The 27,675-nt window shown below is 41.9% G+C and overlaps 3 protein-coding genes across 4 annotated transcripts; 1 reads left to right on the plus strand and 2 right to left on the minus strand.

Annotated features, from left to right (window-relative positions):
* Positions 1 to 901: 901 nt before the first annotated feature.
* LOC139925216 (platelet-derived growth factor receptor-like protein) lies at positions 902 to 3,525 on the minus strand. Its single transcript, XM_071916488.2, has 7 exons — positions 3,395 to 3,525; positions 2,945 to 3,114; positions 2,607 to 2,749; positions 2,210 to 2,361; positions 1,765 to 2,058; positions 1,238 to 1,377; positions 902 to 1,145 (listed from the first exon to the last, which is right to left on the minus strand). The coding sequence occupies exons 1-7, from the start codon at positions 3,474 to 3,476 to the stop codon at positions 936 to 938; spliced, it is 1,191 nt and encodes a 396-aa protein (XP_071772589.1). The 5' UTR covers positions 3,477 to 3,525; the 3' UTR covers positions 902 to 935.
* Positions 3,526 to 5,822: 2,297 nt separating this feature from the next.
* On the minus strand, positions 5,823 to 10,444 carry LOC139925198 (cationic amino acid transporter 2). The gene is made up of 11 exons (XM_071916462.2): positions 10,072 to 10,444; positions 9,368 to 9,523; positions 9,099 to 9,264; positions 8,829 to 8,965; positions 8,157 to 8,379; positions 7,110 to 7,246; positions 6,875 to 6,977; positions 6,640 to 6,773; positions 6,284 to 6,450; positions 6,064 to 6,172; positions 5,823 to 5,953 (listed from the first exon to the last, which is right to left on the minus strand). Exons 1-11 carry the CDS (start codon positions 10,439 to 10,441, stop codon positions 5,823 to 5,825), a joined length of 1,833 nt encoding a protein of 610 aa, XP_071772563.1. The 5' UTR covers positions 10,442 to 10,444.
* Positions 10,445 to 15,485: 5,041 nt separating this feature from the next.
* On the plus strand, positions 15,486 to 27,409 carry anxa6 (annexin A6). Of its 2 annotated transcripts, none has more exons than XM_078288974.1 (25): positions 15,486 to 15,557; positions 16,659 to 16,716; positions 18,593 to 18,677; positions 18,868 to 18,962; positions 19,152 to 19,265; positions 19,377 to 19,467; positions 19,608 to 19,687; positions 19,818 to 19,874; positions 20,366 to 20,459; positions 20,747 to 20,842; positions 20,987 to 21,045; positions 21,278 to 21,400; positions 21,491 to 21,549; positions 21,953 to 22,031; positions 22,712 to 22,793; positions 22,884 to 22,978; positions 23,224 to 23,337; positions 24,269 to 24,359; positions 24,493 to 24,572; positions 24,802 to 24,855; positions 24,977 to 25,070; positions 25,201 to 25,296; positions 25,407 to 25,465; positions 25,703 to 25,840; positions 26,922 to 27,409. In XM_078288974.1, exons 2-25 carry the CDS (start codon positions 16,708 to 16,710, stop codon positions 26,979 to 26,981), a joined length of 2,004 nt encoding a protein of 667 aa, XP_078145100.1. In that variant the 5' UTR covers positions 15,486 to 15,557; positions 16,659 to 16,707; the 3' UTR covers positions 26,982 to 27,409. The 2 variants fall into 2 exon arrangements, with proteins under 2 accessions (XP_078145100.1, XP_078145101.1); XM_078288975.1 differs by having other exon boundaries at positions 25,703 to 25,825.
* Positions 27,410 to 27,675: the final 266 nt, after the last annotated feature.

Raw genomic sequence — 27,675 nt, forward strand, 5'->3', positions numbered from 1 at the left:
AATTGCACAAAACAAGTTTCACAAATGTATGATCATGTATATGTTTATCACAACTCGTAAATAAACAAGGATGATGTATTTTCCTGTCCACAAAAAAATGCCACTTAACTAAACAATTCCATATATTTCCTTTTATAAGCCTATTTGCAAATGCTATATAAATAGGCTACATGCTAAATAAAGATGTGATTATATTGTCAGCAAAGCCTCACAGTGTGATAATTTCTTTATATGATATATTTCCAAGTTAGAACTTTGTTTTTCCAAAGTTACAGTATATGCAAAAAATTATTAAAAAAATAATAATAATATATATATATGTATAAATTGTATATTATAAATATTCTAAATTAAAATATAGTATTATTATATTGCTTCCTTTTATAAATGTTTCATGTGCATATTTACATAAAAAAAATATTTTTCTTTTTGCATTTATTTACAGGTTGTTGAATCTGCATCACAAGAAAGAATGAAAGACAATTCTCTGGATTCATGCAAAATAAGGGGAAATAGGCACAAAATGACAGGAAACCATGTGTGTATAAAACTATTTAATATACAAGCATATGATGCACAACAATTTCCATACTGAAAAAACCCCCACAAAGACTCAGCTATATCTATTCCAACACATACATTGTATTGTGCGCCCATTATTCATATAGCTACAAAAGTTTAAAGGTTACCAGAACATCTTTTGCTGTGATTATGTATTCATGTATAGGTAACTGATAAAATACTGCTAAATGCTGTGGCAGAGCAATTTGCTTCCCAGCTGGCCTCCAAAAATGCTTTTAACCCAAATGCCCCCCCCTCTCCCCTCCCCTCCCCTCCCCTCCCCTCCCCTCCCTCTCTCTCTCTCTCTCTCTCTCTCTCTCTCTCTCTCTCTCTCTCTCTCTCTCTCTCAGTAATGTGATCCAATCGTTAATGGCTCATGGCTTCTTAGGCTTGGCTTTGGCGACCACTTTAACGGTAGTGGATGCCGACTTGGCTCCCTGCAGGTTCTGAGCCGTGCAGGTGTACGTTCCCTGGTCCACTTCCCTCACCTCCTCCACCAGCAGGACGGACTGGGACTGCTGCCGGGCCGCACCTCCTCCACCGTCCGGCCTCACGCTCTCCTGGGTGTACGGAGGCCTGCCGATCTGCAAACCAACCAGCACAGGTGACCCGTTCAGTATGGAAATAAAACCCATGAAGCATAGGAGTGAAGCTGTAGTCTCCCTGAGCGTCTGACCTGCTGTCCAGGATACTCCCAGGTGAAGTCCACGACCACGTCCTGCTCCCCCATCACGGTGCAGCTGACATGCAGGTTCTCTCCCAGAGCCACCGAGCTCGACGAGGCCTGGATCACTGGGGCGGGGGGAGCCATGGGGTCTGATAACAAATGTAGAGTATCAATGAATTCTGTAAACAATAAGTTACACCAAACAATCATCCAACAGCGATTTGTATTCAGCAATTTAATGTGTCTGTGCCCTTTCTGTGTGGAGTTTGCATGTTTTCACCATGTTCGTGTGGGTTTCAGTTTCCTCCCACAGACCAGAGACATGCAAGTCAGGTGGATTGGAGACTCTAAATTGTCCATAGGTATGAATGTGAGATGATTGTCTATCTGGGTTAACCCTGTGATGGACTGTGTTTCCCTGCCTCCTGCTCAATGCATGCTGGGATAGGCTCCAGCCCCCTGTAACCATGAAAAGGAACAAGCAAAATAAATAACTGAATGCATGAGGGAATGAATGTCTCTGTGGCAGAACTCACAGTTGACGTAGATGAGCATGTACTTGGTGGAGCTCTGCCTCAGGTTTCCCAGGCTGGCCACGCAGTACAAGGCTCCGGCGTGATGAGGCCGGGGCCGGTGGATAGTGAAGCCCCGCCTGACGTTAAAGGAGATCTCTGCCCCGTCCACCGCCACCTCCGCCGGGGGGAACTCGCGGTGCAGCGTCACCTTGGCCTCGGGGGACGTCACCTGGCAGGGGAGGAGCGTCGGCCAGTTGGTTCGCAGCTGAATCACCTCGTAGTAGTCGGATGACGGCACAAACAGCTCTTGCGGGTCTAGTTAGTACAGGGAGCAGATACGGCAGATTGATGATAAGATAACATGAGAGCGTAAAAAGACTTCCTTTCTGGTGGTGGTAAAATAAAGCAGAGGCCTGCAGTTCTGAGAAGTGCGTATTCAAGCTGCAATAAAGATCATTCGTTGTACCAGGAAAGAAGACGAAGACTTTGACAGCTTTGTCATACTCCTTCCTGCAGTCGGTGTCTTCACAGTACATAGGGTAACAGGTGTACTCCCCTGTGTCTGCACCCGTACTGTTGACTAATGTCAGAACTCCATATCTCTCATGTTGGACAATTCTGTGGAAAATATGAAACAGTCAAACAACATACTGATTTTCCAACAGGCTTTGTCAGCAATCATTCTGGGTAATCATGACTAATCATTCTGGGTAATCAATCATCCGGGGTAAGCATGAGTAATCATTCTGGACAGTCACGGGTAATCATTCTGCGTGAGCCTTATCAATTGAAGAATAAATTGTACAGTGTGTGCTGTGTAATAAATATTAACTAAGCCATTGCCATAAAGCAATGCTGCCTACCTGAGCCTGCCATCATCATCCTCCTCCAGGTAAGAGGGAACGCCCCACTGGACAGGTTTGCCCTTGCACCTCAGCTCCAGGGTGCCTCCTGCCTGCACACTCAGGGTCTCACCCAACTTCTTGAACTTGCCCTTGTTCAGCACCTACATGTGTCAGATACAAGAACATACATAAAAGTTACTTACACAGACAATCATGTGCCTCAATAAATGACTGTTTTACAGTCAAAGTGGTTTAGCATCCTTCTTTTGAAAATACATAAAAGTTATTCCGGTCACTCTTTGATACATGGAAACTATCAGAAATTATTTTGTACTGGAAGTTGAAACATGCTGCACCTGTGTGAGTAAGGTCTGTCCCTTGGCTGCAGGTGTAGCTTTGACCTTAGGTTTAGCTGTTACAGCTCTGGGCCCTTTGTTTGTTGCCTTCCCCCCTAGTTTGGGTTTAGTGGGCTTGGGCTTCCTCCCTGGAGTGGTCCTGTGTTCTTGAGCATCTTTTTGACAATATCCTGCAGAGTAAAGTTCATAACACAGCATCAAAATATCGCAAATGCAGATACAGTCACAAGTTTAGTCACATGAAATGAGCAATAACTACTCTCTGTCCTTACAAAGACGAATATGGCAAGACTGCTATATATGGCATTGGTGAGGCTTATTTCAGTAAAATTTCTCTATCAGATCCCAACTTCTACAGTAAGCCGTATCTTGCATTAGGCCGGCGGAAATCTACCTCCCTTTGTACCTCTAGGAATGCATGTTCAAAGAACCGCTCAGCAAGTCACTTACCTAACTCGAGGATTAGAGCACAAATGAAAAGAACGCTCAATACCAGCCTCCACTTCGCCCCAAATAATTTCACCAAAAGCATGACCGATCTATGGATTATTATGGCGGTCTGTGGATTATTAGTTCATGTAGTTCAACACAGTTCACCAGAGAACGCAGTGCAGAAACCAGAAGAAGAGGGAAAGGAGAGAGAGAGAGAGAGAGAGAGAGAGCGAGAGAGGAGGAGGAGGGCAGCGCTCGCAAAGTGAGGTCAGCTGTTTAACGGAATCACACAAATTCCTCCTCCTGAGAGTGGCATTAGTACCCCAAATTCCTCCTGACTGGCTCAATGGAGCCTTTCAAGCTTGTCCGGACCAATGAGGGCCCAGAGACAGAGGCCCCTCCGTGTGGAATAGCACAGCCTGTTTGCTTAGCTGCTGGACTGGAAGTGCGCTGGCCCTCCAAAGCACACCACATACCCCAGAAAAGGACTGCAGCAGGGCTTTTAAAAAACATTTGGTGGCCAACAAATCAAGTATCCTTCAAATATGAATTGTCTCTTGACAGGTAAAACAAACAGAAGACTACACTTCATCTAGACTCATTAACACAAAACTGATCTTGTAAGCTTTTGGGATTGTCATGTTAAATTATATTATATTAATCTGTTTTGTGAAGCATACAACTCTTTCTTTTGATGTCTTATGCAATACTTAATATATTATGGATGCTGTGAAACACTCTCTGACATCCCAACATTCTTGTTCATTGACTGTGAAAAGAAGAGTTCATGGAGTTGGATCGGGTCTGTTACTTCACTTTGGCGCTACTCAAATGTTGTTCTCAAGTGTGCAATGTCTCTACTCACGAATTAACACCAATGAAAGCATATTTTTCAAAACAAAAAAGCAAAGAAAATAATGTTTGAAGAGATCCATGACATACTGTACCTCTGGGAGAGACAATGTGGGATGAACAATCTAGACCTTTTCCTTTTGAATGGCTAACTGAGCCATGATTATGAACATGACACAGGTAAGCTCATGTGAAAGGTGCTATTGTTCTCTGTGAACGCTGGTCAGCAGTTTCTGGGTCTTTATACTGGATCAGGAATGGAACTGGCATTATTATTAACTTTGTCAATGGAAAAATGTGTTCCAGACCATCTTGAGAACTTGATTATTTATTTTTAATCAAGGGATACATTTACAAAATATCATTCATGAACATTTGTGCATTTTCCATATTTACACTTTAAAACAATAAACCATTAATTAAGCAAATCTCCAAACAGTCTAAGAACAAATAATACAACATTCCACAAAAGGCATTCTCTATCTACATTTTACATCTATATACTGTAAGTGTACCTCTGTATTTTGATATGTAAAAAACGAATTCTCATTTCATTTGTAAATCATAATTAGATTTGAATATTTTTACATTTGTTATGAAAAATGTAAACTTTCTTTTTTATCAAACTGTAATAAAATGCTAATTATCCATAGAAAAGTGCTCAAGCCCTTTTTACACATATTTTTGCTTTGTTGTGAAAAATATCATCATTCCCTGTTCTTTGTTTTACATCTTGAACTTATGTTACACAGTGAAATGTGAAATAACACTTTAGTGAGGCAGTTTCTTTTTGTAACTACCAGAGAAAGGAAATGTTTATATATACAATCACAAACTGTATCACCATGTAATACAGTGGCAATGTGGAATAAAAGGCGTCAGGTCGGCCCGTCTGTCCATTTGTCTGCACATCAACGCATCACGCTGACACTCTCTGAAAACAGCAGAAACCAGAGGTGTGACCAAGTCAACTTTGCTCCAGTCCAAAGTCAGTCTGAAGTCTTGAGGCACAAGTCTCAAGTCAAGTCCCAAGTCATTAATGTCAAGTCTTAAGTCAAGTTTCAAGTCTAAATGTAGAACGCCAAGTCAAGTCAGAACAAATCAAAATATCTAGGACTTTTCAATATCATTTTAATAGTATAAAAACTTGGTAAGTGCTTCATGAGTTTGATTTCTATAATCAGTTTCAACTTCAATAAATTCAATAGTTCCATACAAATTCAGAAAACAGAATTTAAATTCAGTCTGGTGGAACAAATCTCATCATTTTCAATCTAAGTCATTTACACAAATACAAGATCTTTTGTCAAGATTTTAGAAATCTTTTCAAGTCATCAAAGTACAAGTCAAAGTCAAGTCCTAAGTCACCAGAACCCAAGTCAAGTTAAGTCTCAAGTATTCTCTTCATGCATCAAGTCAAGTCTCAAGCAATTAAAATTGTGACTCAGTCTGACTCTAGTCCAAGTCATGTGACTCGAGTCCCCACCTCTGGCAGAAACAGATCGGCACCAAGGCCAAGCAGAACAGTAGTTACGCACTTACAGTAGGTTCTCGCTGTAACATCTCAATCTATTTCCCTCCTCTCTGCCCAAGCTCAGAATTTCTCTTCTTTGATGATTTCTTTGTCTGTTTTGCCGCTGATGGTTTCGATCTGCATCTGGCTGGACAGGAGACGCTGCTTTTGAACACTGTGACGGATCCCATAGCCAAAATAGATGAGGAACCCTGCAGAGAGAGGTGAAGGGTCATTACAATTCAGAATCAACCCTCTGAACTCTAAATATGTTCTTTCATCTATGACTGCAAATGCATGCAGACTAACTCCAAGGTCTTACCCACTAACATCCAGACAGCGTATCGTAGCCATGTGTCTCCTCCTAACTGGACCATCAGGTAGACATTGATAAACACACTCACTACAGGCAGGGCAGGAAGAAACGGCACCTATGAACAGAGAAAAGGGGGATATTAAAGGCTTTTCCAGTTGATGCTCATAACAAATAACACACTAGATCTCAGTCTGAACGCACAGATTTACACTTAAGATGTGCTCACCATGAAAGAAGCCCTGGTGGCATTCTGTGGGTTTCTCCACATAAAGAAAATGTTGACGACCACAATGAAGGCTAAGATGGCGACGCACACCAGACTCCACACTTCCTTCTGGGACAGAGCGTCTATGGCTTTGGTCAGGATGACACAAAGGGCAATCACACAAGCAACTGGAGAGACACAGAGAGAGAGAGAGAGAGAGAGAGAGAGAGAGAGAGAGAGAGAGAGAGAAAGATGAAAAAGATTCATTAGGAATATCTGAATGAGAGAGATTTGTGGACCAGAAAGAAAGGCCAAGAGAGAGGGATTAAGAAACAAATGAGAAGCCATGGATGTGTTGGTATTTCCGCTTCACTTACTAGAGAATACAGTCAAGCTTGTGACTGTTCTTGAGGTGTCTGCAGTGGGAGATGACGGAGGCTTTAGGCAGCCAAACTTGGTGTTTGATTCTCTGATCTGCAGTTCATCATCTTCAGTTGGACCCACTTGGTACCTTGATTACAAAGATGAGAAAAATACATAGGATATGCTCATTTTGCTTGATCAATGTTTAGGGTAAAAGGCCAAAAATGTGTGAGAAAGAGACATAAGTACCTCAGTATTAGAATGCATATGGCCACAAGTGTGTAAGCAAACAGAGTGCCAATGGACATCATGTCCACCAAGGCTTTCAGGTCAAACAGCAGAGCCATGATGGCTGAACATAAGAAAGAGGGAATACAGAGTTACTTCAAGGCCTTAAACGTCAGCATGCGTGTAAGCTCATGAGTCATGAACCGCTGGAAATGTTAATTTAAGCTAGAGAAATCCTCCAGCAAGACAGCCGTACCTGCCACGATTCCAGATGACAGTGTGGCGATGACAGGACTCCCCCTGGTGTTGACTCTGCTCAGGGATTTGAAAAGCAGGCCGTCTCTCGCCATGGCGAACAGCACGCGGGGCATCGGGAACATGGAGCCCAGCAGGCTGCAGGGACAAACACAATCTTTCTATAAACACCAGCACAACTGCTTTTCATTTCAGGAATACAAATGAACAGACAGATAGGCATATGAGCCACAACCAGCCGCTAGTATGGGTTGGTCTGTTGGTCCGGCCCAAAAAAAAAAAAAAGTTGTGCTGGTTTTCATCATCTGTGTCTTTTGACCCTAAACTCACATTGACATGAGTGATGGCTTGTTGGACTTGGGGGAGAGTTTCCTATTAATTGGTTGTGTCACTTAAGCCCAGCCCCCCCCCCCCCCCCCCCCCCCCCCCCCCCCCTTTCCTGATTGGATGTATTGATCCTGAAGTTGCACTGAGATACGTGATATTGCCTGTATTTGTTGACCCAAAAGTCACATTTACATGAGTGACAGCTCAGGAGAGCAATCCCAAAGCTGCCTAGCCAAAGCCTTGAGAGAGTGTCCTATTGATTGGTCATGTCATTTAAGCCCCTCCCCCTTTCCTGATTGGCTGTTCTTTCGATCATCTATATCTATTTGTTCTAAAGTTGCATTGAGATTGGTGATGACTCTGACTCAGGAGACAGTTTCCTATCGATTGGTGATGTCATTAATGACCACCCCTGTTTCCTGATTGGCTGTGTTTCATTGTCTCTATTGATCACAAAATTGGATTATTAATAACTATGTTGAACTCAGTATGCAGGACTCCACTGATAAATGTATCCTCACGCTGTATATACAAATTTAGAGAGAACACTTATGTGATGGGAACAGGATGCGTTGTCTTGAGTAACCAATAAGCTGTATTAGGCTTTTGTATTTGGTTTCATAAAGACAAATCGGTCGCAGCTCATCATGAATCACATGCTTGTATTAACATTCTACAACAACAGTCAAACCTCATGACCCCTACTGTAGGAGTTCCTCACCTGGTAGAAAGGGCACACAGCGATCCCACAGCCACTGCGTATTTGGCAGGACCCCAGCCAATGTATTCAAAAGCCACTGGCAGGGGGCTTTGGACATTGAGCAAGTAGTAGGGCATCATCAGGGTGAGAGCAGCAGACACAGCAAAGTAGGCCAGGAAACAGATGAGCAGCGAGGCCACGATGCCCAGGGGAATTGACTTTTGGGGGTTCTTGACCTCCTCACCTAGGAAGAAGGATGCACAGAGGTCAGTGATACTTTTAATGTTAATCCCCCTTTGGCTTGGAGTAGAGGTTTGGGTGTTACCTGAAAAAAAGGCCCTGCCAAAACCCAGCATTAGTTTGATACTTAGCTTGGAGAGTAACACAACATTCTCTGTTTAAACACAGCTTTTACATTTTCACATGTGAGGCACAAATAAGATCAGGTTTTATGGTTTTATATAATTATTGCTTAGAGTAATTAAATGGCTACATTTTCAACCCATTTAGTGGGACATTTTATTACATTTTTACAAGTTATTACATTATCCAGTAGATATTACATTACCATAGCTGTGTAATTGTTTCTTTATCTTATTTTTATTTTGTAGAAAATACTTATGGCTAAAGCCTACTTAAATCTAATAACCATATACAAGCTAACTGATACTGCATGAAGTCTTCTCCTCTCACTTGTTGTGGCAATGCAATCAAATCCAACGAAGGCATAGAAACACGTTGCAGCTCCGGCCAGAGTGCCATCCATGCCATAGGGGAAGAATCCACCAACTCCATACTCGCTTGTAAGATTGGCTGTAGAGCTCAGGTTTCTGCATGGGAGTAAGCATTATCAGGTTTATTTAGGACAACCATGTCATGTATGGCAGGGCAATACAAACTAGGATTGAGAGGATCCTGCACACACCCAAACACACATAGGATTATATTGCTCTTAGACATTACTTGAGTTCTGCTGTTGCGTTCAGCACAACCTCTGCGCTGATGTGCCAGTTGGCGATGTCTCCCTTGATGAAGCCAGAAATAATAACGAACAGCAGCACCAGGATGTTGATTGCGGTGAAGATCTTGTTGACTGTGGTTGACTCTTTCACTCCAAAGGCTAGCAGGCCTTCATGGAAAACAAGGTGAATGGTTTTTTACCTCTTTCCATTACGGTCACCATGTTCTGTTCTACTGTTCTGTTGACAGAACTGTCAATAAAGTGACATTACCTGCCAGTAGCATGATGAGCGCAGCAGCAAAGAAGTCTGGGTAGGGTGCCAGGCCGGGGAGGCCCATGGCGACGTGTTTTCCAAAGAATGCAGCCATGACGCCCCCGATGAGGTCATCAAAGGTGCCACTCCATGCCCGTGCAACACTAGATGTCCCTGAGGAGATAATGAGTGAATGATTGAATCACCATTTAACTATAGTCATAAAGACAGTGATGGTGACATTTCCGTACCCGAGTCATTAAAACTTTACAGCTTATGTAATTTTGAACAGCGCTCTTGGTTTCAGGCTTATAACATGGCAGCAATGAATTTAACAAGCTGTGTAACAGCACTGTAAGCGGCAACTGCTAAACTTTCTCTGTTGCGAGAACCATCACAAATCTGCTTTTACAGCAGGTGAAAGGTTACAGGATGTATTAACGTCTCGTGTTGATGGTTGATCATTTATGGGCCTCAGTGTTCTCAACGAGCCAAACATGTTACACAAGAGAATCAGTATAGATAAAGTTCAAATCACATCCTATGCAATTTTGGCATTTACAGTCAAAGGCATTAAGATAATCATTTAACACTTTTCAATTAACTTTTGATAAGGAACTACTAAAATCAGATTTGTTCTCTGAAACTGAGATTTATAAACCATTGAATAATTAACTGCTACTTGATGATGTAGAAAACAAAATCCTGTGTATCATACTTGCCTATGACGTAGGAGAGCAACAGATTCCATCCAGTGATGAATGCCAGCAGCTCTCCGACAGTCACATAGCTGTACAGGTACGCCGAGCCTGTTTTGGGAACCCGAGACCCAAACTCTGCGTAGCACAGCCCGGCAAATATGGAGGCCAGGGCCGCGATGAAGAAGGAGATGATGATGCTGGGTCCGGCGGTGGCTCGGGCCACCTCTCCGGACAGGACGTACACCCCGGCCCCCAGGGTGCTGCCCACCCCCAGGGCCACCAGGTCCAGGGTGGTGAGGCATCGGTTAAACGTGGACTGCTCTCCCTCGGGCTCCAGGGGCTTCCTCCGAGACAGGCTGAACAAAAACGTCTTCAAGCCTCCGCACGGCATGCTTGCAGGGTTCAGGCAGGGGGACTGGCTGAAAGATGAGGGAATTAAAGAGGAAGCCACAGGTGGGAGTGCAGCGAGTGAGAGAGATTTTGAAAGAGGGAGTAAGTGGGAGTGAGAGTGAGGGGAGTGGAGGTGGGTAGGAAGGACGGATCAGCGAACATGTCAGTGAATAATTCACTGGTATGTCAGGTCATCCCCAGTGTAAAACATTTCCTGTTTACAGCCGCATTATTATCTAATTCTGCTTTAATAAGTGAACAGTGGTCTTGCACAAAAGAGATGCAGAAGCAGCTTTTCTTTTTTTTTACTTAACACTGATTCAAACCCTTATCTTAAAGGAGACCACTAACAAAGAGGCTGGAAAAAATTAATTAAATTTATCAGTTTTGTATATACATAATAGAGTTCACAAGATGAACCCATTGTAACAGAAACCATGAGCTCTTTTATGGACCATCATATCAGTGTTTTCCCCTCAGTCCCCTAGTTCTAATAACAACCCAATAACCTTGAACCTTTTCTCATAACACCACTAATATTTCTTCACATCTAAACTGAGCACAGAATGGGAATTCATTCACTTACCTGTTCTGTGTTATTCCCTGACTCGGAGGTGTGCTTAGGAGAAGACAATTATTCCACTAAATCACATTATTCTTTTATATGTGCCCTTCTTTATCACCCTTCTGATATGATAGTGCTGATGCCTGTCGTTTTCCCTGACGCCCACAGCACAACACCAACGCCCTGCTCCAGCTGCACTTTACTCAACCTGCAATTACTTAACATCATTCAACCTAATACACTTATTCTTGATTTGAAATATGTTTAGAACGTCCTATTGATAATATTATTCAATTACAGGATGTGTTCTCACCTCACCACAGAGATATCATGTTCTCATGAGGAGACACTCCTTCCTCTCTGCTTGATTCAGATCTACTTCTAATCACTGCAAGGGAAAAAAGATAAAAAGGAGACCATTTTATCACCGTGGAAATGATTTTGTCCTTTGCATGAAAGCCCCACATGAATGCCCAGTGTTAAAATATGTTATGCTCTGATTAATATTTCTGCAATATTTACTTTAAACAGAAAACCATGAAATTTGTGTTTACATTAACTGTGCTGAGGTACCTGTTTTACATAAACATTATTTTTGCTTTAGGTGTTTGTAGATCTCACCTTAGAAACATTTCAACACATGAACACAAGACAGAATTAATTTGGTTATATACTCGACATTTATCTGGCAAGGCAGAGATCAAAGAAAGGAAAGACAACTGTTGAGGAAATGGAAGAGTGGACAATTTTATGTTTGCTTGTTTTCTTTTGTTCATCTGTTGTCTTTTGTGTCATTCGGTTTTATGATTTTCTACGTGAAAACATATGAAAATAGGTGTTGTTACTTGTTAGGTTTACATGCTTTAAATGTTTTGTAAGCACAATGTGAGAGCAGTGGCTTTGGTAATCTTTTAATGATTATGCCTTTAAGATAAACCAAGGAGCAAACTTTGAGGTACATATACCTCTGTGACTTTGGAGTTGTCCTTCACAAAAAGGACTAGAAACCAACAAGTGGAGCATATAGCAGCAGTGAAAACTGAGAAAAATAAAATATTCATCTTTCTGTCAACCAAAGCACCCAAAACTCATGAATGATCATGCTCAATTATTGCAATTACATGAAAGCACACACATAATGCTGTTGCCTTCGAGACATCATGCCATATCAAAAATACCATATTCTAACAGAAAGTTAGACTAAACTAAACCTGCTGCCAGACATGTGTTGCTTGTAAACAAGCCTGTGAGTAAGAGTTCATTCAGCCATGACCTTATCACTGGAGTTGGAGTTTGTGTGCTGGCCAATGCCTGCCTGCATTATCGTTGCCCTGTCCTCATCTCTATCTGGAGGTGTGAGCCGGCCAGCCTAATGGCCCTATGAGTTAATGAATCAGAGGAGGACAAAGCAGCTTTCATGGCTTATGCGTGCAGCAGGCTGCACACTTACTCTTTGTGAGGTAGCTTTCCCCTTCTCATCTCCCATCAGGGGATTTCAGCTCACCTAATCCCTCCTGGCATCTACAGCAGGCGGGCAAGTAGGGAGGCAGCCTGTGTGGACGGCCCAAGTACCTTTGACCAAATTTAAAGCTCAGGCTTTCTATCTACAGATCTCATCACCTGAGATACGGTTTCCAGAAAGGCAATGTTGGTAATGCTAAACCAAACAACAGCTACTGCGCACGTGAGGAGCAGCTTTATGACCAGTGAGATAAAGAGGGGTCTGAATCACACTGTGGCTCAGTTAATGTCCATGCATGCATGCTGTTACTTGGCTTTTAGAGAGACAGTTGAGATGAAACACTGTACAGCAGCACTGTGCACCATGACATTTCACACCTACAAATTGAAGCAAAAAGACATGGATTTGACTTCTTGGTAATGTTATTCAGTAGATACATAAGTTCTTTACCTTCCAGTCCCACGAGGAGTCCGGCTGTGTGTTGTCAAGAGAAGGGAATGTGGCAAATATATCCGCTGTGTTTACTAAGATGGAGCAAAAGTGATTTTTACTGCGATATATACAAGACTGGCCTGTGTGACCCTCCCACTCAATGGGATTAGTTACAAAGTAGCCTTTCTCACTCCCGACCAGTTTGGATCATAATGCGCTCATTATGGCATGGAAGGCACAGGGTGAGAATTGTGAACAGCAAATCTCATTCTGAATGTCAGAAATGCTTTTGTGCTCCACTTTCTTTTTTTGTTTTGTTTTGTTGACAAGTTGTTGTACAATTTCTGACTTTGTGGGATAGATAAATTGATTTGGAATATAACCCATATTCAGGATTGGACAGCAATGGAATACATGAAGTAGAATTACAGTAATTGTAATCTGTTACAATTTCCATGAGAACAAAGTTATCATATATAAGTTATTATTGATAAAATAGGTAATTAATTGTTGGATTACTTAGACATTTGTTTACAAGGAAAATACATTTTATGCTGTGAAATCATGGATACAATCATCTTTTTTATTCTTCTTAAAATAATTTTTGATAACAGTAGATGGTGATGACAGTACACAATTTACAGTCTGTAAATTACAATAAATTGTTTAATGTCATAGTCTATGGATTTTGGTGGCATGGTAATAACAAATATAACCAAAAGAACTAATAATTTGAATGATTACATTACTGATTACAATTAGAAACAGGTAATCAGTTTTCTGGAACAGATTACATTTTGGAAGTAACTTTCCCACCCCTGTCTGTATCATCTGATTCAGGGTCTCGTGTTCAAGGTGCAGTGCAATTTCAAGACAGAAGAGGTCAGTATGAAACTTTTCAGCGTCTCTGCTGGTCCCTCCCTCCTCGGTCTGTGTATACCTCATATGGCCTCTCGCTCTGAACACCAGTGGATGGAAAATGAAAGGGGTTTCTATTTTCAGGAATACATGAAGAAAGTAAGAAAGGAAAAAAAAATCAAACAACTAATTTTTTTTCTTTGATTGGACTGGAGCCAATTTTACAGGTTTCTCAGTGCATTGACTGGAAGTCAGGTGATCTCAGGGAGGCTTTGATAGTATCCAGTAGAAGATGAGTCACACACAGCAAAACTAAAGGCAGGAAGAGCAGGCTTTCAGCTGCAGGCCAACTGGAGTCATGCCTCTGCTATGAGGTGAGGGACTGGACTGTGTGTCAGGCTGCCTGGAAGCCCACCTTACCATGCTATTATGGTATTGCTGTAGCTGTCACTCCTTACACATCCCTATCTGTCACAATCATAGTAATACATACATAGGTTCATAGGTTCCCCTCCTCTCTATCTCTCTCTCTCAAATTCAAATTCAAAAATGAGCTTTATTGGCACGAATCGAATAGAAACAAGTGTTGCCAAAGCATATTGTGATCTATCACATATATGAATAAATTAATTGTTAAAATACCAAAAATGCCAACATGACTGAATGCAGTTGTTACAGAAACTCGTTGCATACAAAAGATGCTTTATAAAACTTTTCTATGCACTATGTTCAGTAAGTACAAGACAGAAATTCATAGTGGAAAAATAATGCATGATGAATAATAGAATAATGTAGCTAAATATTATTTCTGAGGCCGTAACAAGAATAAATGTATTCGGCAGCAAGTAGCAATGTTTGCTCCTCTTCTTCAAGTACCAGTGGGAGTTTAGAGGAATTTGGGAGGTTGGAGAAATTTGGAATTGTACTTATATAGAGATTTCTCTATATAACTTTCCATATTTTGGACATTCAAACGTGAAGTTTGGTTTCTACCTCCTGCAGTTCACAGTGCTCTCACTCTCACTCTCTCTCTCTCTCTCTCTCTCTCTCTCTCTCTCTCTCTCTCTCTCTCTCTCTCTCTCTCTCACTCAGCTAATGCTAGTCTTACATTCCTCACCCTCTTACAGGAATGGGCGTCTGGTGGGACAGAAATAGAGCAGTCACTATTTCGCCGCAGTGCCAGCATGCTTTCCTCCGGTAAAATCACATTTGAACTCTCATGTCATGTGACCGAGTTCAGCACAAGAGGGCATCAATTACCTAAAACATCCAGCTGATAGGCTACAATAAAGTGATCTCTGTCTCTCTCCATGCATGACTAATAACTATGGGGAGGTGTGTGTATTATTGATGCTTCAGGCTTTTAAAAGGCTGTTTCGACGTGACAGCGGTAAATACATGCTGGATGTAAGCAGCCCACAATACGGTTTCAGCTTGTGTCTGCGTTTCCCCACATGTGCAGGAGCTGCAGAAAAAATATATTTGTGAGTAAAAAATTCTGCGTAATTCAGGTCTGCTGCTTGCTGTGCGTGTCGGATTTCAGTAAGAAGTGAACGCTACACAGACAGGACCATATGTTTTCTTTACTGTGAGACCCTGCCCTGCTAGATTCAGGCTCTCACTTACACTTTGGACACGCTGCGCGAGAGAGCGCCGCAGTCGTTGCGTCACAGCAGAGGACACGCAACGGGACGGTCCGAGTCTGACCGGCTGAGACGCACCGGGCATAGTGGGGACAGAGGACAGGCAGCAGGGCCACTCTCACAGAAGACTGCTAAATCCAGTAATTCGTGCAAAAAAAAGGTAAGCTGATCTCATTTTGGAGGCTGCTTCGCCTCGAGCTCAGTCGGTGAGTGAATAGTTTAAAGGAGAGATGACATTAGAAATAGATTACATTGAAGTTTCATGATGCGTCATTATTTGATTTGCCAGTGAATTGCACCAGACACCCAATAGGAACATATCAAATTTAGATAAGTGAATAGCCTAAGTAAAGAAGAAGAAGAAAATAGTTTCTCTAAACCTTCTTAGTTATTTTGTTTCAGAAAACCCTATAGGAGAGAATATGGTTAAGTATAAGTTGGGCTACAGGAGTTCATTATGCAATATGGGGTACAGATATGGGTGTGGCTCTGTAGATATAGGCTCACTCCCCCCAGACCTTGGATCTGTCATTAAAGTAAACTATGCTATTTTTGGAGAGCTCCTCTTCTATCTTAACCAAACAAGATAGCCTTTAAAACATTGCAGGATTTTTTTTCTCTCTTTTCTCCTCTCTCTGTGGAAAATTTAAATGGCCAAAGTCTACATTTGTCACAAACATTTAACCTTTTAATTTGATCTTATCTGGGTACTTTAATTTAGTGTATTTCTGGTTGGAGTAAAAAAATTGGACTTGAAATTTGACAGAGTTAAAGTTGAAGTTAGAATATTGTCCCTATTAGTTGTGCGTCAATATGCTGTGCCTGTCTGAATAGCTTTATTGTAAGCTAGAAGCGACTTGCCAACCATTTCAGGAAGGTTAAACTGCCACTAGGCCTAAAGCCAATATTACCCACCTACGTGTCATTTTTGGGTGAATGTGAGGTCAAGTGGCTTAATGAAAAATGGTCTCCTTGTTCCCTCTGTCATTTACTGTGCAATGTTGCTCAGAATTAAGCTTCAAGAATACACAATAAGCAGTGATCACTTCAGTAATGATGGCAGTCATGTGTAATTATGGTATAATGTGCAGTACACTGAATAGACCAGCTCATTAATGTCACTCTGGAAATGTAGGATGCAGTCTCATCATGACTCCTGGTCACATGCTTGACTGGACAGTGCAGGAGAGTGACACCTCGACAGGACAGGGATGTTTTGTAATCTTACCCAATCTGACCTCAGCAATTCTCCCCCTTTAGGGTTGAAACTATTGATTCCTGCACAGTGTTGATACAGAAGACCAAATATGGGAATGGTAAGTGGCTGAGGCCTCTCTCGTCTTACATTACATAAGTCTAATGTGCATTATATGAAATAGGGAATATTGTTTAACGGAGTCTCAAACAGACTGTTTGTCATTGGGGCATGAAATTGTTTTGTGCACCAGTGAATGAGGTGTGGACAGAGTCGAGGTCCTGAACCTCTGAGCCATGTGTTTCCTCCCTATTATAAAGGCAGTCGTGTAGGGTGTCATTGCTATGTTGCTATATGTTGCTGATAGACACACATGACAGCTTCTATCTAAAGACAATGGCTTTGTACAATAGCTATTAAAGGCTTACGGCAGACATCCAGCTTTCTGTCACAGCTGTAACTCTTTGTGCTGTAATTCTGGTCTTATTGCAAGTGAAACACACACTTGGTCTTAATTATACTGAACAACTTTGTGGTCTCGCTTTGTTTGACAAAGGCAACTTGGCTACAGCAGAAACCCACGGAAGGATGAGGAAGCACAAACTTGGTTGATAACATTAAATAAAGATTAGGACTATAATCACCCCGCTGCAAGAAAGGTGATTAGTTAGAAATGTCTTTTTTACAGCTTGTTTAGTGAAAGTCTGTTGCTAGGGGTCTGTATTTGTGGCCCTGTTGCTACGTGGGTGAAGCTCTCCAGCTGTCGTGAAGAGTGATGGCCACTGTGGTAATGCTGAAGCGGAGGATCTGAGCATGTGCAGTGGCCCCCTCAGCTGGGTGGGGAGGTCATGTTGGCCCACTGCCTCAATGCAGCAGGAATCTCTAAGGCAGCAGCTGCAGTTCGAGCTTTTAACATGTAGGCCAAGTTCTCTTATTTCCCCCCATGAATGAGCTTATAACCTTACAACTTCATAGTGTCAAAATGGTAGAGGGCTCTTTAACTGTAGTTATTATTATCAAATGGGCGTGGGCAGTTAGTTGGATTTTTCTCAACAGTGTTCTTCTGCAGAGCTTAATTTGACATTACATACCCAGTGGTATTAGCTGGTAAAGCCTGTCGTTTGTCAGAGTTTGTTTGAAGCATTGTGTGTTGGACCCCTGCAAAGGGAGCAGGTCTTTGTGTGTAACCTGACTCCCTGTTGCTCGTACACACCCACCATCCCACCCCTACACACACACACACACACACACACACACACACACACACACAGGGAGAGAGAGCACGTTTCCGCTAATCTGTTGGGGGTCAGACAGGTGCCAGTTGTCAGTCAGCTGCTGCCATGTCCCTTCATGTGGCCTTACACAGCCCCTACTCCCCTCCTGTAAGGAACCTTGGGTCAAGTCAGTACTCCAATTTGTAACTTTTCACCTTGAGGCAGCAAAGTGTATTGTGAGTCCCGCCCTGCTCCCCCTCAGCTGGGCAAGTTGATGTCCCAAAACCTGTCACTCATCTTGACGAGCTGTCTGCCTTGAAACAGCATCTAGAACTGAGGCTGAGGTAACCGACATCCATAAAGCCCACAGCAGGCGTTTAAGAAGAATTTTCAATCTGCATGTTTCACTTCGCTGTACTTTGTTTTCTTCCTGCTTTCTGCCATTGTCTTTGTTGCTGTGACTTCCCTGCACTGTGACTGCTAGCCTCCCCTTCACAGCCACAATACAGCTCACTGATGGCTGCTCCTACAGCAAATGGTATACGTCCCATCATCATTGAAAAGCCAATTTCAGACAAAAAGGGGATTTAGGCATGAACACACAAGGTCACAGACAATACCCTATTCATTTATCGTTTTAATGTGAAAGAAGTTGCAACTTTAAGTATTGCAGCTGAGCTCTACACATCCTGAGCATCACTGAGCACCTTTTCTCTCCTTGAATCAACACACTTGAAATTGTTTCACCTCAGAAATTGAAGTAAACATGTTTTTTTCTTACAGGGGTTCAGAGGCACAGTAACAGATGCTCCAGACTTTGATGCCAGCACAGATGCTGAGACTCTTTACAATGCTATGAAAGGCATCGGTGAGTGTTTCATTGCTTCGTGATATGTTGGCCAGGGAAACTAAAGGTCATCTCATCCATTCATCCTCTCCCCCCGTCTGCTGAATGATCACAGAAAGAACTACAGTCACAGTAGTAATACAGTTAGAGATCAGTGACTTATCTGTGACTGTGATGGTTATTGTTGAACATTTTGCTCTGTGCTCCTCAGGCAGTGATAAAGAGGCCATCTTGGATCTGGTCACCGCTAGAAGCAATGCACAGAGGCAGGAGATCATCGCAGCATACAAATCCAGCTTTGGAAAGGTAAGAATACATATCATCATGTCATCTATTAGTGACAATGTTTGCTAAATTAGAAGCCTATTTTTCAGAAATGGACCTGGCTTAAAGATCATGTGATGAGTGACTATGCCTTTATATTTATGCCTATATAACACTATGATTACTCAGTAGGGCACAGTTGTAAATGTGAATTGTCATTTCACATTCCAGGATCTGATTGATGATCTGAAGTATGAGCTGACGGGCAAATTTGAGCGTCTCATCGTCAGTCTGATGAGAGCCCCAGCCTACCACGATGCCAAAGAAATCCACGATGCTTTGAAAGTATGGTATTCACCTAATGCTCAGATTCTTTCTCATTATTCAGTTACATCAAATGAAGTGGCAGCTATTTTTAATTCTATATTTATCTTTAATTTCATGCTCTGTTTCAAGGGAGCTGGAACAAACGAGAGATGCCTGATTGAAGTCCTGGCATCTAGAAACAACCGGCAGATGCATGAGATGGTTGCGGCGTACAAGGATGGTGAGGCATGTTTTTTTTATTATATTAACTTATACAAAATGAACTGGGTATCATTTCAAATAAACAGACAATGTGTGTTTGTTTAACTCTCTATACATTTACATACATCTGTTTGCATCCATTTCTGTGGCTGTCTCCAGCATATGGCAGTGACATGGAGGAGGACGTGGTTGGGGACACTTCAGGACACTTTAAGAAGATGCTGGTTGTTTTACTTCAGGTCAGTTCACTGAAGAGTCAACTTTATTGCCAGCCAGGTATCCAGTTAACAGTGGACAGCACCTTTAGGTGCTGACTTGTGAGCAGCCTGTTGTTTTGGTGTGTTGGTGACTGTGTGCTCGTGGTTCCAGGGGACCAGAGACGAGTCAGGAGTGGTGGACGGAGACCTGGTGGAGCAGGACGCACAAGTGAGAGTTTGAACATATCATGTCTAATAGAGAAGATGTTCAGCGCCACACAACTGGGCTTATACACTGCACACAATATCCATTTAAAACAGTGATTTAATCAGTCTTAAAAGCCTAGCTTTCAGAATCCAAGTGAAAAAAAAAACATCCAATGGGTTGAGATAGTTTACATTTTTTCCAGCATGAATGGACTTTATATGATAATTTTCTTTCAATCAAGCAACATAATCTTAATAATGGAGTGACCTGCCTCATTTTAAGATATTGTCACTTAGTCCAGAAAATGTGTCCCTTTATTATTCAAGAAACTCTTGAAACAATCAAAACTTAGTCGATTTTTTCCACCTGTTTTAATATATATAAGATTTTAAACATGCAATAAGATTGAATTACTTATTAAGTAATTTAAATAATTTTTTTGCATGCAGTGATAGACCCTGGATGTTGGTAACTTTCTTCTCATTGCATTGTGCTTTCTCACCGCTGCTCAGGACCTGTTTGCAGCAGGGGAAGAGCAGTGGGGGACTGATGAGGCCAAATTCATCATGATACTGGGAAGCCGCAGTGTGACCCACCTGCAGATGGGTGAGCACGGCTGTGGGGGAAATTAGCATGGGAGTGTGGCATCCAGACACTGTAACCTTCAGTCCCTCAGGAGTTCATGTCATATATAAAGTTACAGCAAAGTGTAATTACGGGATGATAAGTTGTAGCTAAATACTACACAATAATATGTACTCTCCTACTACTGTCCCTTCACTGTTTACTTTAATTAACTAGCAATTGCATCAACACATTAAGATACTTTGAGTATGTTGAGATAGAAAACTTCACATAATTCACAGAAATGTCCTGTTTTCTTGTTTGTTTAGTTTTTGATGCGTATGAGAAGATTGCAGAGAAGTCCATAGAGGACAGCATAAAGAGTGAACTGTCTGGGGACTTTGAGAGGCTGATGCTGGCTGTTGGTATGAATTACACAACCTTTTACCCGCTATATTCACCTTCAATCAAATTAAGCTATTTTCGCTGTGTTTGAACCACTTTCTGATGTGATAGGGAATGTCAAGTTGCCAATTAACGCAGGGTTTTCTGCTTGGTCTCTCCCACAGTCCAGTGCATCCGAAGTGTTCCCATGTTCTTTGCCAAGCGCCTTTACAAGTCAATGAAGGTGAATACACTCAGGCTTTGTGTAGAAATAGCTGCTCAGTCTTGTCTGCAGCTATTTGCAGGCAGCAACACAGGAAATAAACCACAGGAACAGTTTCCTCTTTACTGGCAGACTAAGAAATGATACAATGTAATTTGTACTGATAGTCAATTTGATTCTTAAAAGTGCTTAGTGTATTTCCTGTTCCCACACTGTCCTGTCCCTCAACTGCTGTCCCTTTCTCCATTTGCAGGGTCTTGGTACAGCTGACAACACCCTGATCAGGATCATGATCTGTCGCTCTGAATTAGACATGTTGGACATTCGAGAGTGTTTCCGTCTCAGTTACGAGAAATCACTCTATAACATGATTAAGGTTGGGGGAAAAACTAATTTTACTTACAGTTAAATAGCATCAGAGGCTGCTATGCCTGTCACCAAATTCTATGTGTCTTTTACCTTTCAGGACGACACATCAGGGGATTACAAGAGGACTCTGCTCTGTCTGTGTGGAGGAGATGATGAGTAAGTTATGGTTGTGTGCAACAGCAACCAGATGGTGGCGATAGAGCTCCACCTGTAGGGAGTTACTGTTTCCTGAGTAAATGTCACTCCAAGAAATTGACATTTGCTGTTTGAAACACAGCAGAAGTATATTATTATTGTATAGGAATCAGCCACTGCTGAAACATATACAAAGGCAGAAGACTAGTCGGTAAAATGGGACATGAAAGCAGGGTTACTCGGTGATGTCATACTTTGAAAATAAGCAGATTATCTCAAAGTTAAAGGAAACTTGTGTAATGTTGAGTGTATTTCATAATAGATGCCTGATCTAAGACGTTTCCCCACTCTGTCCTCCTTGATGTGTGTTAGCTGTTCTGAGTGTGCTGTGTTGTGCCTCTTGTTGTCACACTGGTCATTACAGTTTAGCTGGAGAGTTCTTCCCTGAAGCGGCTCAGATAGCCTACAAGATGTGGGAATTAAGTTCCATGACCAAAGTCCAGGTTTGGCCCCGTCTACTCCCACTTTAGATGTGTCATTGCATGTTTGGCTTGGCAATGGCATGCATCTTAATTGTCTGCTGGCTCTGCAACGATCTGTTTCTTGCAGAGCCCCAAACTTGCTGATAACACTGCCATGCGTGCACAGCAAAGGCTTTGTCTAACCGTGATAGCATCAGAATGCTGTTCATTTTACAAATCGGAGAATTGAAATACAGGCAGTTCTTGTTACAACGCTCGATCCAAATTGTGCCTGAGTGGCCAGCGAATGTCACAAAGGTCTCAGCATTTTGGGCAACAAAAGGCTTTCTCACTAACTCTTTATCTGATTGAGTTGTTTTTCAGGCCACCCACCCTCTGCCTGATGGTGGTGTCACGGCTTCTAACCCCAACAGGCCACACTCCCCCTCAAATGTCAAGGGAATATTATCATAAAGCTTTATATCCTATTTCAAAATGCCAAGAATTATGAGCTCAGCTGAGTAAAGCTTTCAGTGACATTTATCTCTTGCATGTTTTGCAGACCTCTGCATGTTTATTGCTGTAACCCTCCAGATCTGGTGTATTGAATTCCAGGAATATGGAGTGTGTATTTGAAAACTGCTTTGCTTTGCTACTCCACATTGTGCATCTGTGTTAATATTGAATCTCAATCCTCCCATTTTGTCATTCTTCTACCTTAGCTGAGACCAACAATCCGCCCTGCAGGCAGTTTTGACCCTTCTGCTGACGCACAAGCTCTGAGGAAAGCAATGAAAGGATTTGGTATGCAACCCCACTTTGTAAAAGAAAGCCCATTTACTACTACTACTCTGTGATAGGTTTTAAATGTTATTATCCCTTTCCTGGCTACAGGAACAGACGAAGATGCCATCATTGACATTGTTGCACAGAGAAGCAATGCCCAGAGGCAAGAGATCAGACAGGCCTTCAAATCCTTATTGGGAAGGGTGAGAGACAAGTATTATTTAAAATTAAAGAAAAATGCATGATGATGCCATTTTATACGTTGGAACATGTACTTCTTACCTCTTATTTGTTTTTTGATACACACCTACACATCAACCGTTGGATGTAAACGCAGAAACAGTTCAACTTCTTATTGGTTCTTTGCTTCAAAATGTTTCCTGCAAGACAGTAACAGTTTCCATTAATGACATGTCAACATATGCCGCTGTGTTTGATCTGTTCTCAGGATCTGATGAAGGACCTGAAGTCTGAGCTGTCAAAGAACTTAGAGAGGCTTATCATCGGGCTCATGCTGACCCCAGCTGAGTTTGACGCCAAAATGATGAGGAAGGCAATGGAGGTATTGTGGGAGTTGATACCGATCACAACATGATTTGAGATCTTTTGTTTTAGAAGTGGGTCGCTTGACAGTAGGCAGCCTACAGGTTCATTCTTGAGATGGCTGATTGATGTGTTTGCTAGATATGCTAGTCTACACTGCAAAAGAAGAGCTCAATGACTAAATGTACCCCCCCACAAGAGATATTTTGGTCCTCCAAGTGGTTCTAAACCAGACCTAAAGACAAGTAGTGTTTGCACATACTGCACTATTTATGGTTTGTTGTATCGCGAGTCAGATGGGTGGGGTTTGCCCCATAGCGGTGCAGTTGGTGCTAGACTGTGATGACAATCACACGGAAAGTATTTGGAAGTCAAATAACTTTACCTTTGAGGTATTTATAACTTCTAAAACACTGTCTGAACTGTCCTGATGTGGCAAACCCCACCCAACTTTTACTCTGAGCAGAAAATGATGTGCTAAATAGTCTGTCCCAAGGATTGATAGGAAATTCTGTTTGATCAATTTTGATGCAATGGAATTATTTGACATAATTTGCTTATTACAAGGCATACTGACAAATGACACACTGATATAAGACCTAAGTAGACATTTCTAAATGATAAATATCTACTAGCATTGTTATGGCCCTCAGCCCACCACACATGTGATGTTTAGGCTTGGCAAAAAGTCAAGGCACTCACTGTTTCAAGGGCATGAGGTGCTCAACACAGTACTGGGGAGGTGGGTCATTAAAATACATATAAACATTATGCATAAAAACACAAAAGTAGCAATATATAGATTTTGTCAGTGCATATAAATAGAGACACACACTCTCTTCTCCATCTAGCTGTGTGACCTGATTCTCGCGAACAAATTGGAGCAGATTTTCTTGTCGTTGTGAAGCTCCACTGCCTTTTTGTGCTGTAAAACCTCTCTGTTTTGACAGGGTGCCGGGACAGATGAACATTCTCTGATTGAGATCCTGGTCACCAGGAGCAATGAGGAGATCCATGCCATGAACGCTGCCTACCAGGCCGGTGAGTTAGATTTTGGCAGCCAATCTGGGACACCAAAAACGGCCTTAAAATCACTGTATAGGGCTCATGTTTCTGTTATAAATACTTGTCACATGCAGTATATATCAAATCATCATGAGCCGTTGTTTTGTAGGCTATAAGACGTCTCTGGAGGAAGCCATTCAGTCAGACACATCAGGCCACTTCTGCCGCATCCTTGTTTCTCTGGTGCAGGTACTGTTCATCCTTATGAGAACCTATCATGAATTTTATTTCCACACCCACTCACTGGTTGCAGTCTAGTGGCTGTAGCAGAGACCGAAAAGGTCAATTATAATCACATTCACAGTTTTCATAATATCTTGCATTCCATATCATAGAAATAGTAATACGCTGATGTGAAACCTCCTATAGCTTAAAGTTAAGACCCAAGTATTAACCGAACATGCTTTAATCTATTCAGGGTGCAAGAGAAGAGGGTCCAGCAGATGTGGAAAGAGCTAATGCAGATGCTCAGGTGAGTTTATAATGCGGGTTGCTTACTATTAATGTATGCTTTGATTCTGTTATTAGGTATATATAAGTACTGACATGGAGAAAATGCTCATTGCTCTTGTTGTTTTTGCTGAACCTCACAGGAACTTGCAAATGCATGCAACGCAGACTCTGATGACATGGAGATGAAGTTCATGAGTATTCTGTGCACCAGGAGCTTCCCTCATCTCAGGAGAGGTAAGGGTCAAGACAGAGGAGTCATAGTGATAGATGAATTACAGATCTAAATGTGTATGTGCATTCAAATTTCAATTATGTAACAAAATGTTTTGGTCCACGATAACTGAACACCCTTTACCCTTTACAGTATTCCAGGAATTTGTCAGATACACCAATAAGGACATCGAACAGATTATCAAGAAGGAGATGTCTGGAGACGTGAAAAATGCCTTTTATGCAATAGGTAAAGACTGAGCTTGACCTTTGACCATATGAGTGGTGTCCATTTTCTGATGGTGACAAATAGTCTGTGGCTCCTCCTCAGCCCTTTCTGGCTCTCTCTTTCCTTTGCAGTTCGCAGTGTGAAGAACCAGCCCTCTTACTTTGCCGACCGTTTGTACAAAGCCATGAAGGTAAATCTATTTGTGCAGAAAGCCCCTGATGGCCTTGTCTAATTTAAACTCCAGGCCTGCTAAGGCTACAGATAGTCAGGGGCTGTGGGTGTCAGCTAAAGCTAGTGAAAGGGTTACTTTGTGGGTGCATGGATTATATTTAGGTTGTTGTATCATTTTCTGTATTCTGTAGCTGTCTCGAAGAGTAGCTGCTACTGTAATCAGAATAAACAGAGCATCTATTGATCTCCTCTGTAGGGCCTTGGCACCGACGACAGAGCATTGATCCGCATCATGGTCTCCCGCAGTGAGGTTGACCTTTTCAATATTCGTAAAGAGTTCAAGGAAATACATGACGCCTCCCTCCATGAATTCATCCAGGTAGAAACCATGGTTGTAAGTTAAACTTTTTGTCTATTAACACTCTTGGTTGGTTTGTAGTGTTCACTTCTGTTTGTCCTACATCTCTGTAGAGTGTTTGTCTGGTTTCTGTTGTTCCGGTCTGTAACTACGTGTGTGTTGCACATCCTTCTTTTGGTGTTGTGGTGGGGTGGTGGGGTACGGTAATCTATAGCTTCCTGTGGTGGACTACGGGTCTGCGGCTACTGCACAGCTGTTTAGGAATTTCCCTTGCATGTTTGACTTCCTCTCTACATCCTGAGTGTGATTGGCTAACAGCCTCAGAGGCAGGAAGTGCCCAATAGCAGTTCTATATTAACTTACAGATGAAATCGCCGTGACACCAATAGAAATTGCCAGAAATATTATCAAATTATGCAACAGCAAGTGAAATTTCAAAATTGCAAACATCTTTTGTAGATCTTTTTTTAATTGAATCAGGGCGGTCTGATCCTTACCAAGACAATGCCTATGACAGCATATTTTTAAGTTGTCAATTTAAGTAGTGAAATGGATTTTGATCTGAGCCTACTGACTCTCTTTTCAACCTATATATGTGTTACTAACTTTGTGTGTGAGTGTGTGTGTGTGTGTGTGTGTTTGATGAGTGGGCAATTTCTGCCATTTTACAGCCCAGGCGTTGCTCATCCTTTGACTTCCCAGAGCAGAGACATCTTCATTTGATTCAAATTACATTTAATGTTTTTATACAATTGTTGGTTATGATCAAGATAGATATCTGTGTCAGTGAGCGTGTGCTGACTTAAAGGCTAATTCCAGTTTTAGTGATAGCCAATTAGCCATTAATTCCAGTTTTAATAATAATTCCTGAAACAAAGTATTGTTGATTTCTGGTGATTTGACCAAGACTAATAAAACATGTCAAGATTACCTCCATTACTCCCATTCATTTCAACATCAGTGATGAATAAAGTCAATTTTGCTAATGTTTGAGAGCCAAACCATGCACTCCAGTTTCAACTGACAATGCTTCGGGCCAAAAATCAACAGAATATCGGGCCAAAAATCAAGAATTTTCCATTAATTCAAGTTCCTATCAATCTGTATTTTTCCTCAGGGCGATACCTCAGGAGACTACCGTAAAACCCTGCTGGTGCTCTGTGGAGGAGAAGATTAAACCTGCCAGGTCTCTGAAGCTTCGCACACAGACTTCAGTGACAAACCACAAGAGACGAGAGTGCGTTAGCGCTCACAGAACGGAGCTGTGGGTGTTAAAGTCAGTAGCTATTGTGAATGTCCCTAACTGCTGCCACTCCTCAGCCAAACCAAATGACCTATGACCTCCCAGCCTTCCAAGCAAGTTTTCTGCTGTGACGTCTGTCTTCCTGTCAGTCAGGATGTTTTTCCTCTTTCTTTCTCTCTGTTTTTTTACAGTCACATGTAGTATGGAGATGTTCAATTTAGAGTAGAAAAGTGCTTGACTACATGTCTAACACATTGGAAACTTGTGATTGAGGAGTGCCTTCAAACTGTAGTCCATCCAATGATTACTGTGATTTTAAGGTATCATATATACCTGAATTAAATGAATAAAAATCAAATACATTGTTGTCCTTTTCTTTTTGCTACACTGTTGGATAATGATTGAAGACATTTTGAATGTTCGCATGAGGTTCATGGTCAGTGGGTGTCACAGTTTGGCTACTTTTCTCTTTATCCTGTGTGTGTTGTGGGAGGGGTGCATTGGTTTGTATGGGTAGCTAGCAGGGGCAGGTCAATGATTAACTTTGTTGATGCTGGCAGTAGCATTGGGCAGAGCAGAATGGGAAATAGAAGATTTAACATCAGGAAACTCCCCGTTCTAATTCACT

Source organism: Centroberyx gerrardi, chromosome 16 (assembly GCF_048128805.1).
Source record: "Centroberyx gerrardi isolate f3 chromosome 16, fCenGer3.hap1.cur.20231027, whole genome shotgun sequence".
Classification (NCBI taxonomy): Eukaryota; Metazoa; Chordata; class Actinopteri; order Beryciformes; family Berycidae; genus Centroberyx; species Centroberyx gerrardi.

Excerpts from the sequence above, each read along its gene's own strand:
- LOC139925216 (XM_071916488.2), bottom strand. The coding sequence starts at position 3,476 with ATGCTTTTGGTGAAATTATTTGGGGCGAAGTGGAGGCTGGTATTGAGC. Across the intron at positions 2,362-2,606 it reads GATGATGATGGCAGGCTCAG|AATTGTCCAACATGAGAGAT; the intron begins GTAGGCAGCATT and ends TATTTTCCACAG. Across the intron at positions 2,059-2,209 it reads AGTCTTCGTCTTCTTTCCTG|ACCCGCAAGAGCTGTTTGTG; the intron begins GTACAACGAATG and ends TGTACTAACTAG.
- LOC139925198 (XM_071916462.2), bottom strand. The coding sequence starts at position 10,441 with ATGCCGTGCGGAGGCTTGAAGACGTTTTTGTTCAGCCTGTCTCGGAGG. Across the intron at positions 9,524-10,071 it reads GTTGCTCTCCTACGTCATAG|GGACATCTAGTGTTGCACGG; the intron begins GCAAGTATGATA and ends TTATCTCCTCAG. Across the intron at positions 5,954-6,063 it reads CGCTGTCTGGATGTTAGTGG|GGTTCCTCATCTATTTTGGC; the intron begins GTAAGACCTTGG and ends CTCTCTCTGCAG.
- anxa6 (XM_078288974.1), top strand. Across the intron at positions 21,401-21,490 it reads CACTCTATAACATGATTAAG|GACGACACATCAGGGGATTA; the intron begins GTTGGGGGAAAA and ends TTTACCTTTCAG. Across the intron at positions 24,573-24,801 it reads TCCTTGTTTCTCTGGTGCAG|GGTGCAAGAGAAGAGGGTCC; the intron begins GTACTGTTCATC and ends TAATCTATTCAG.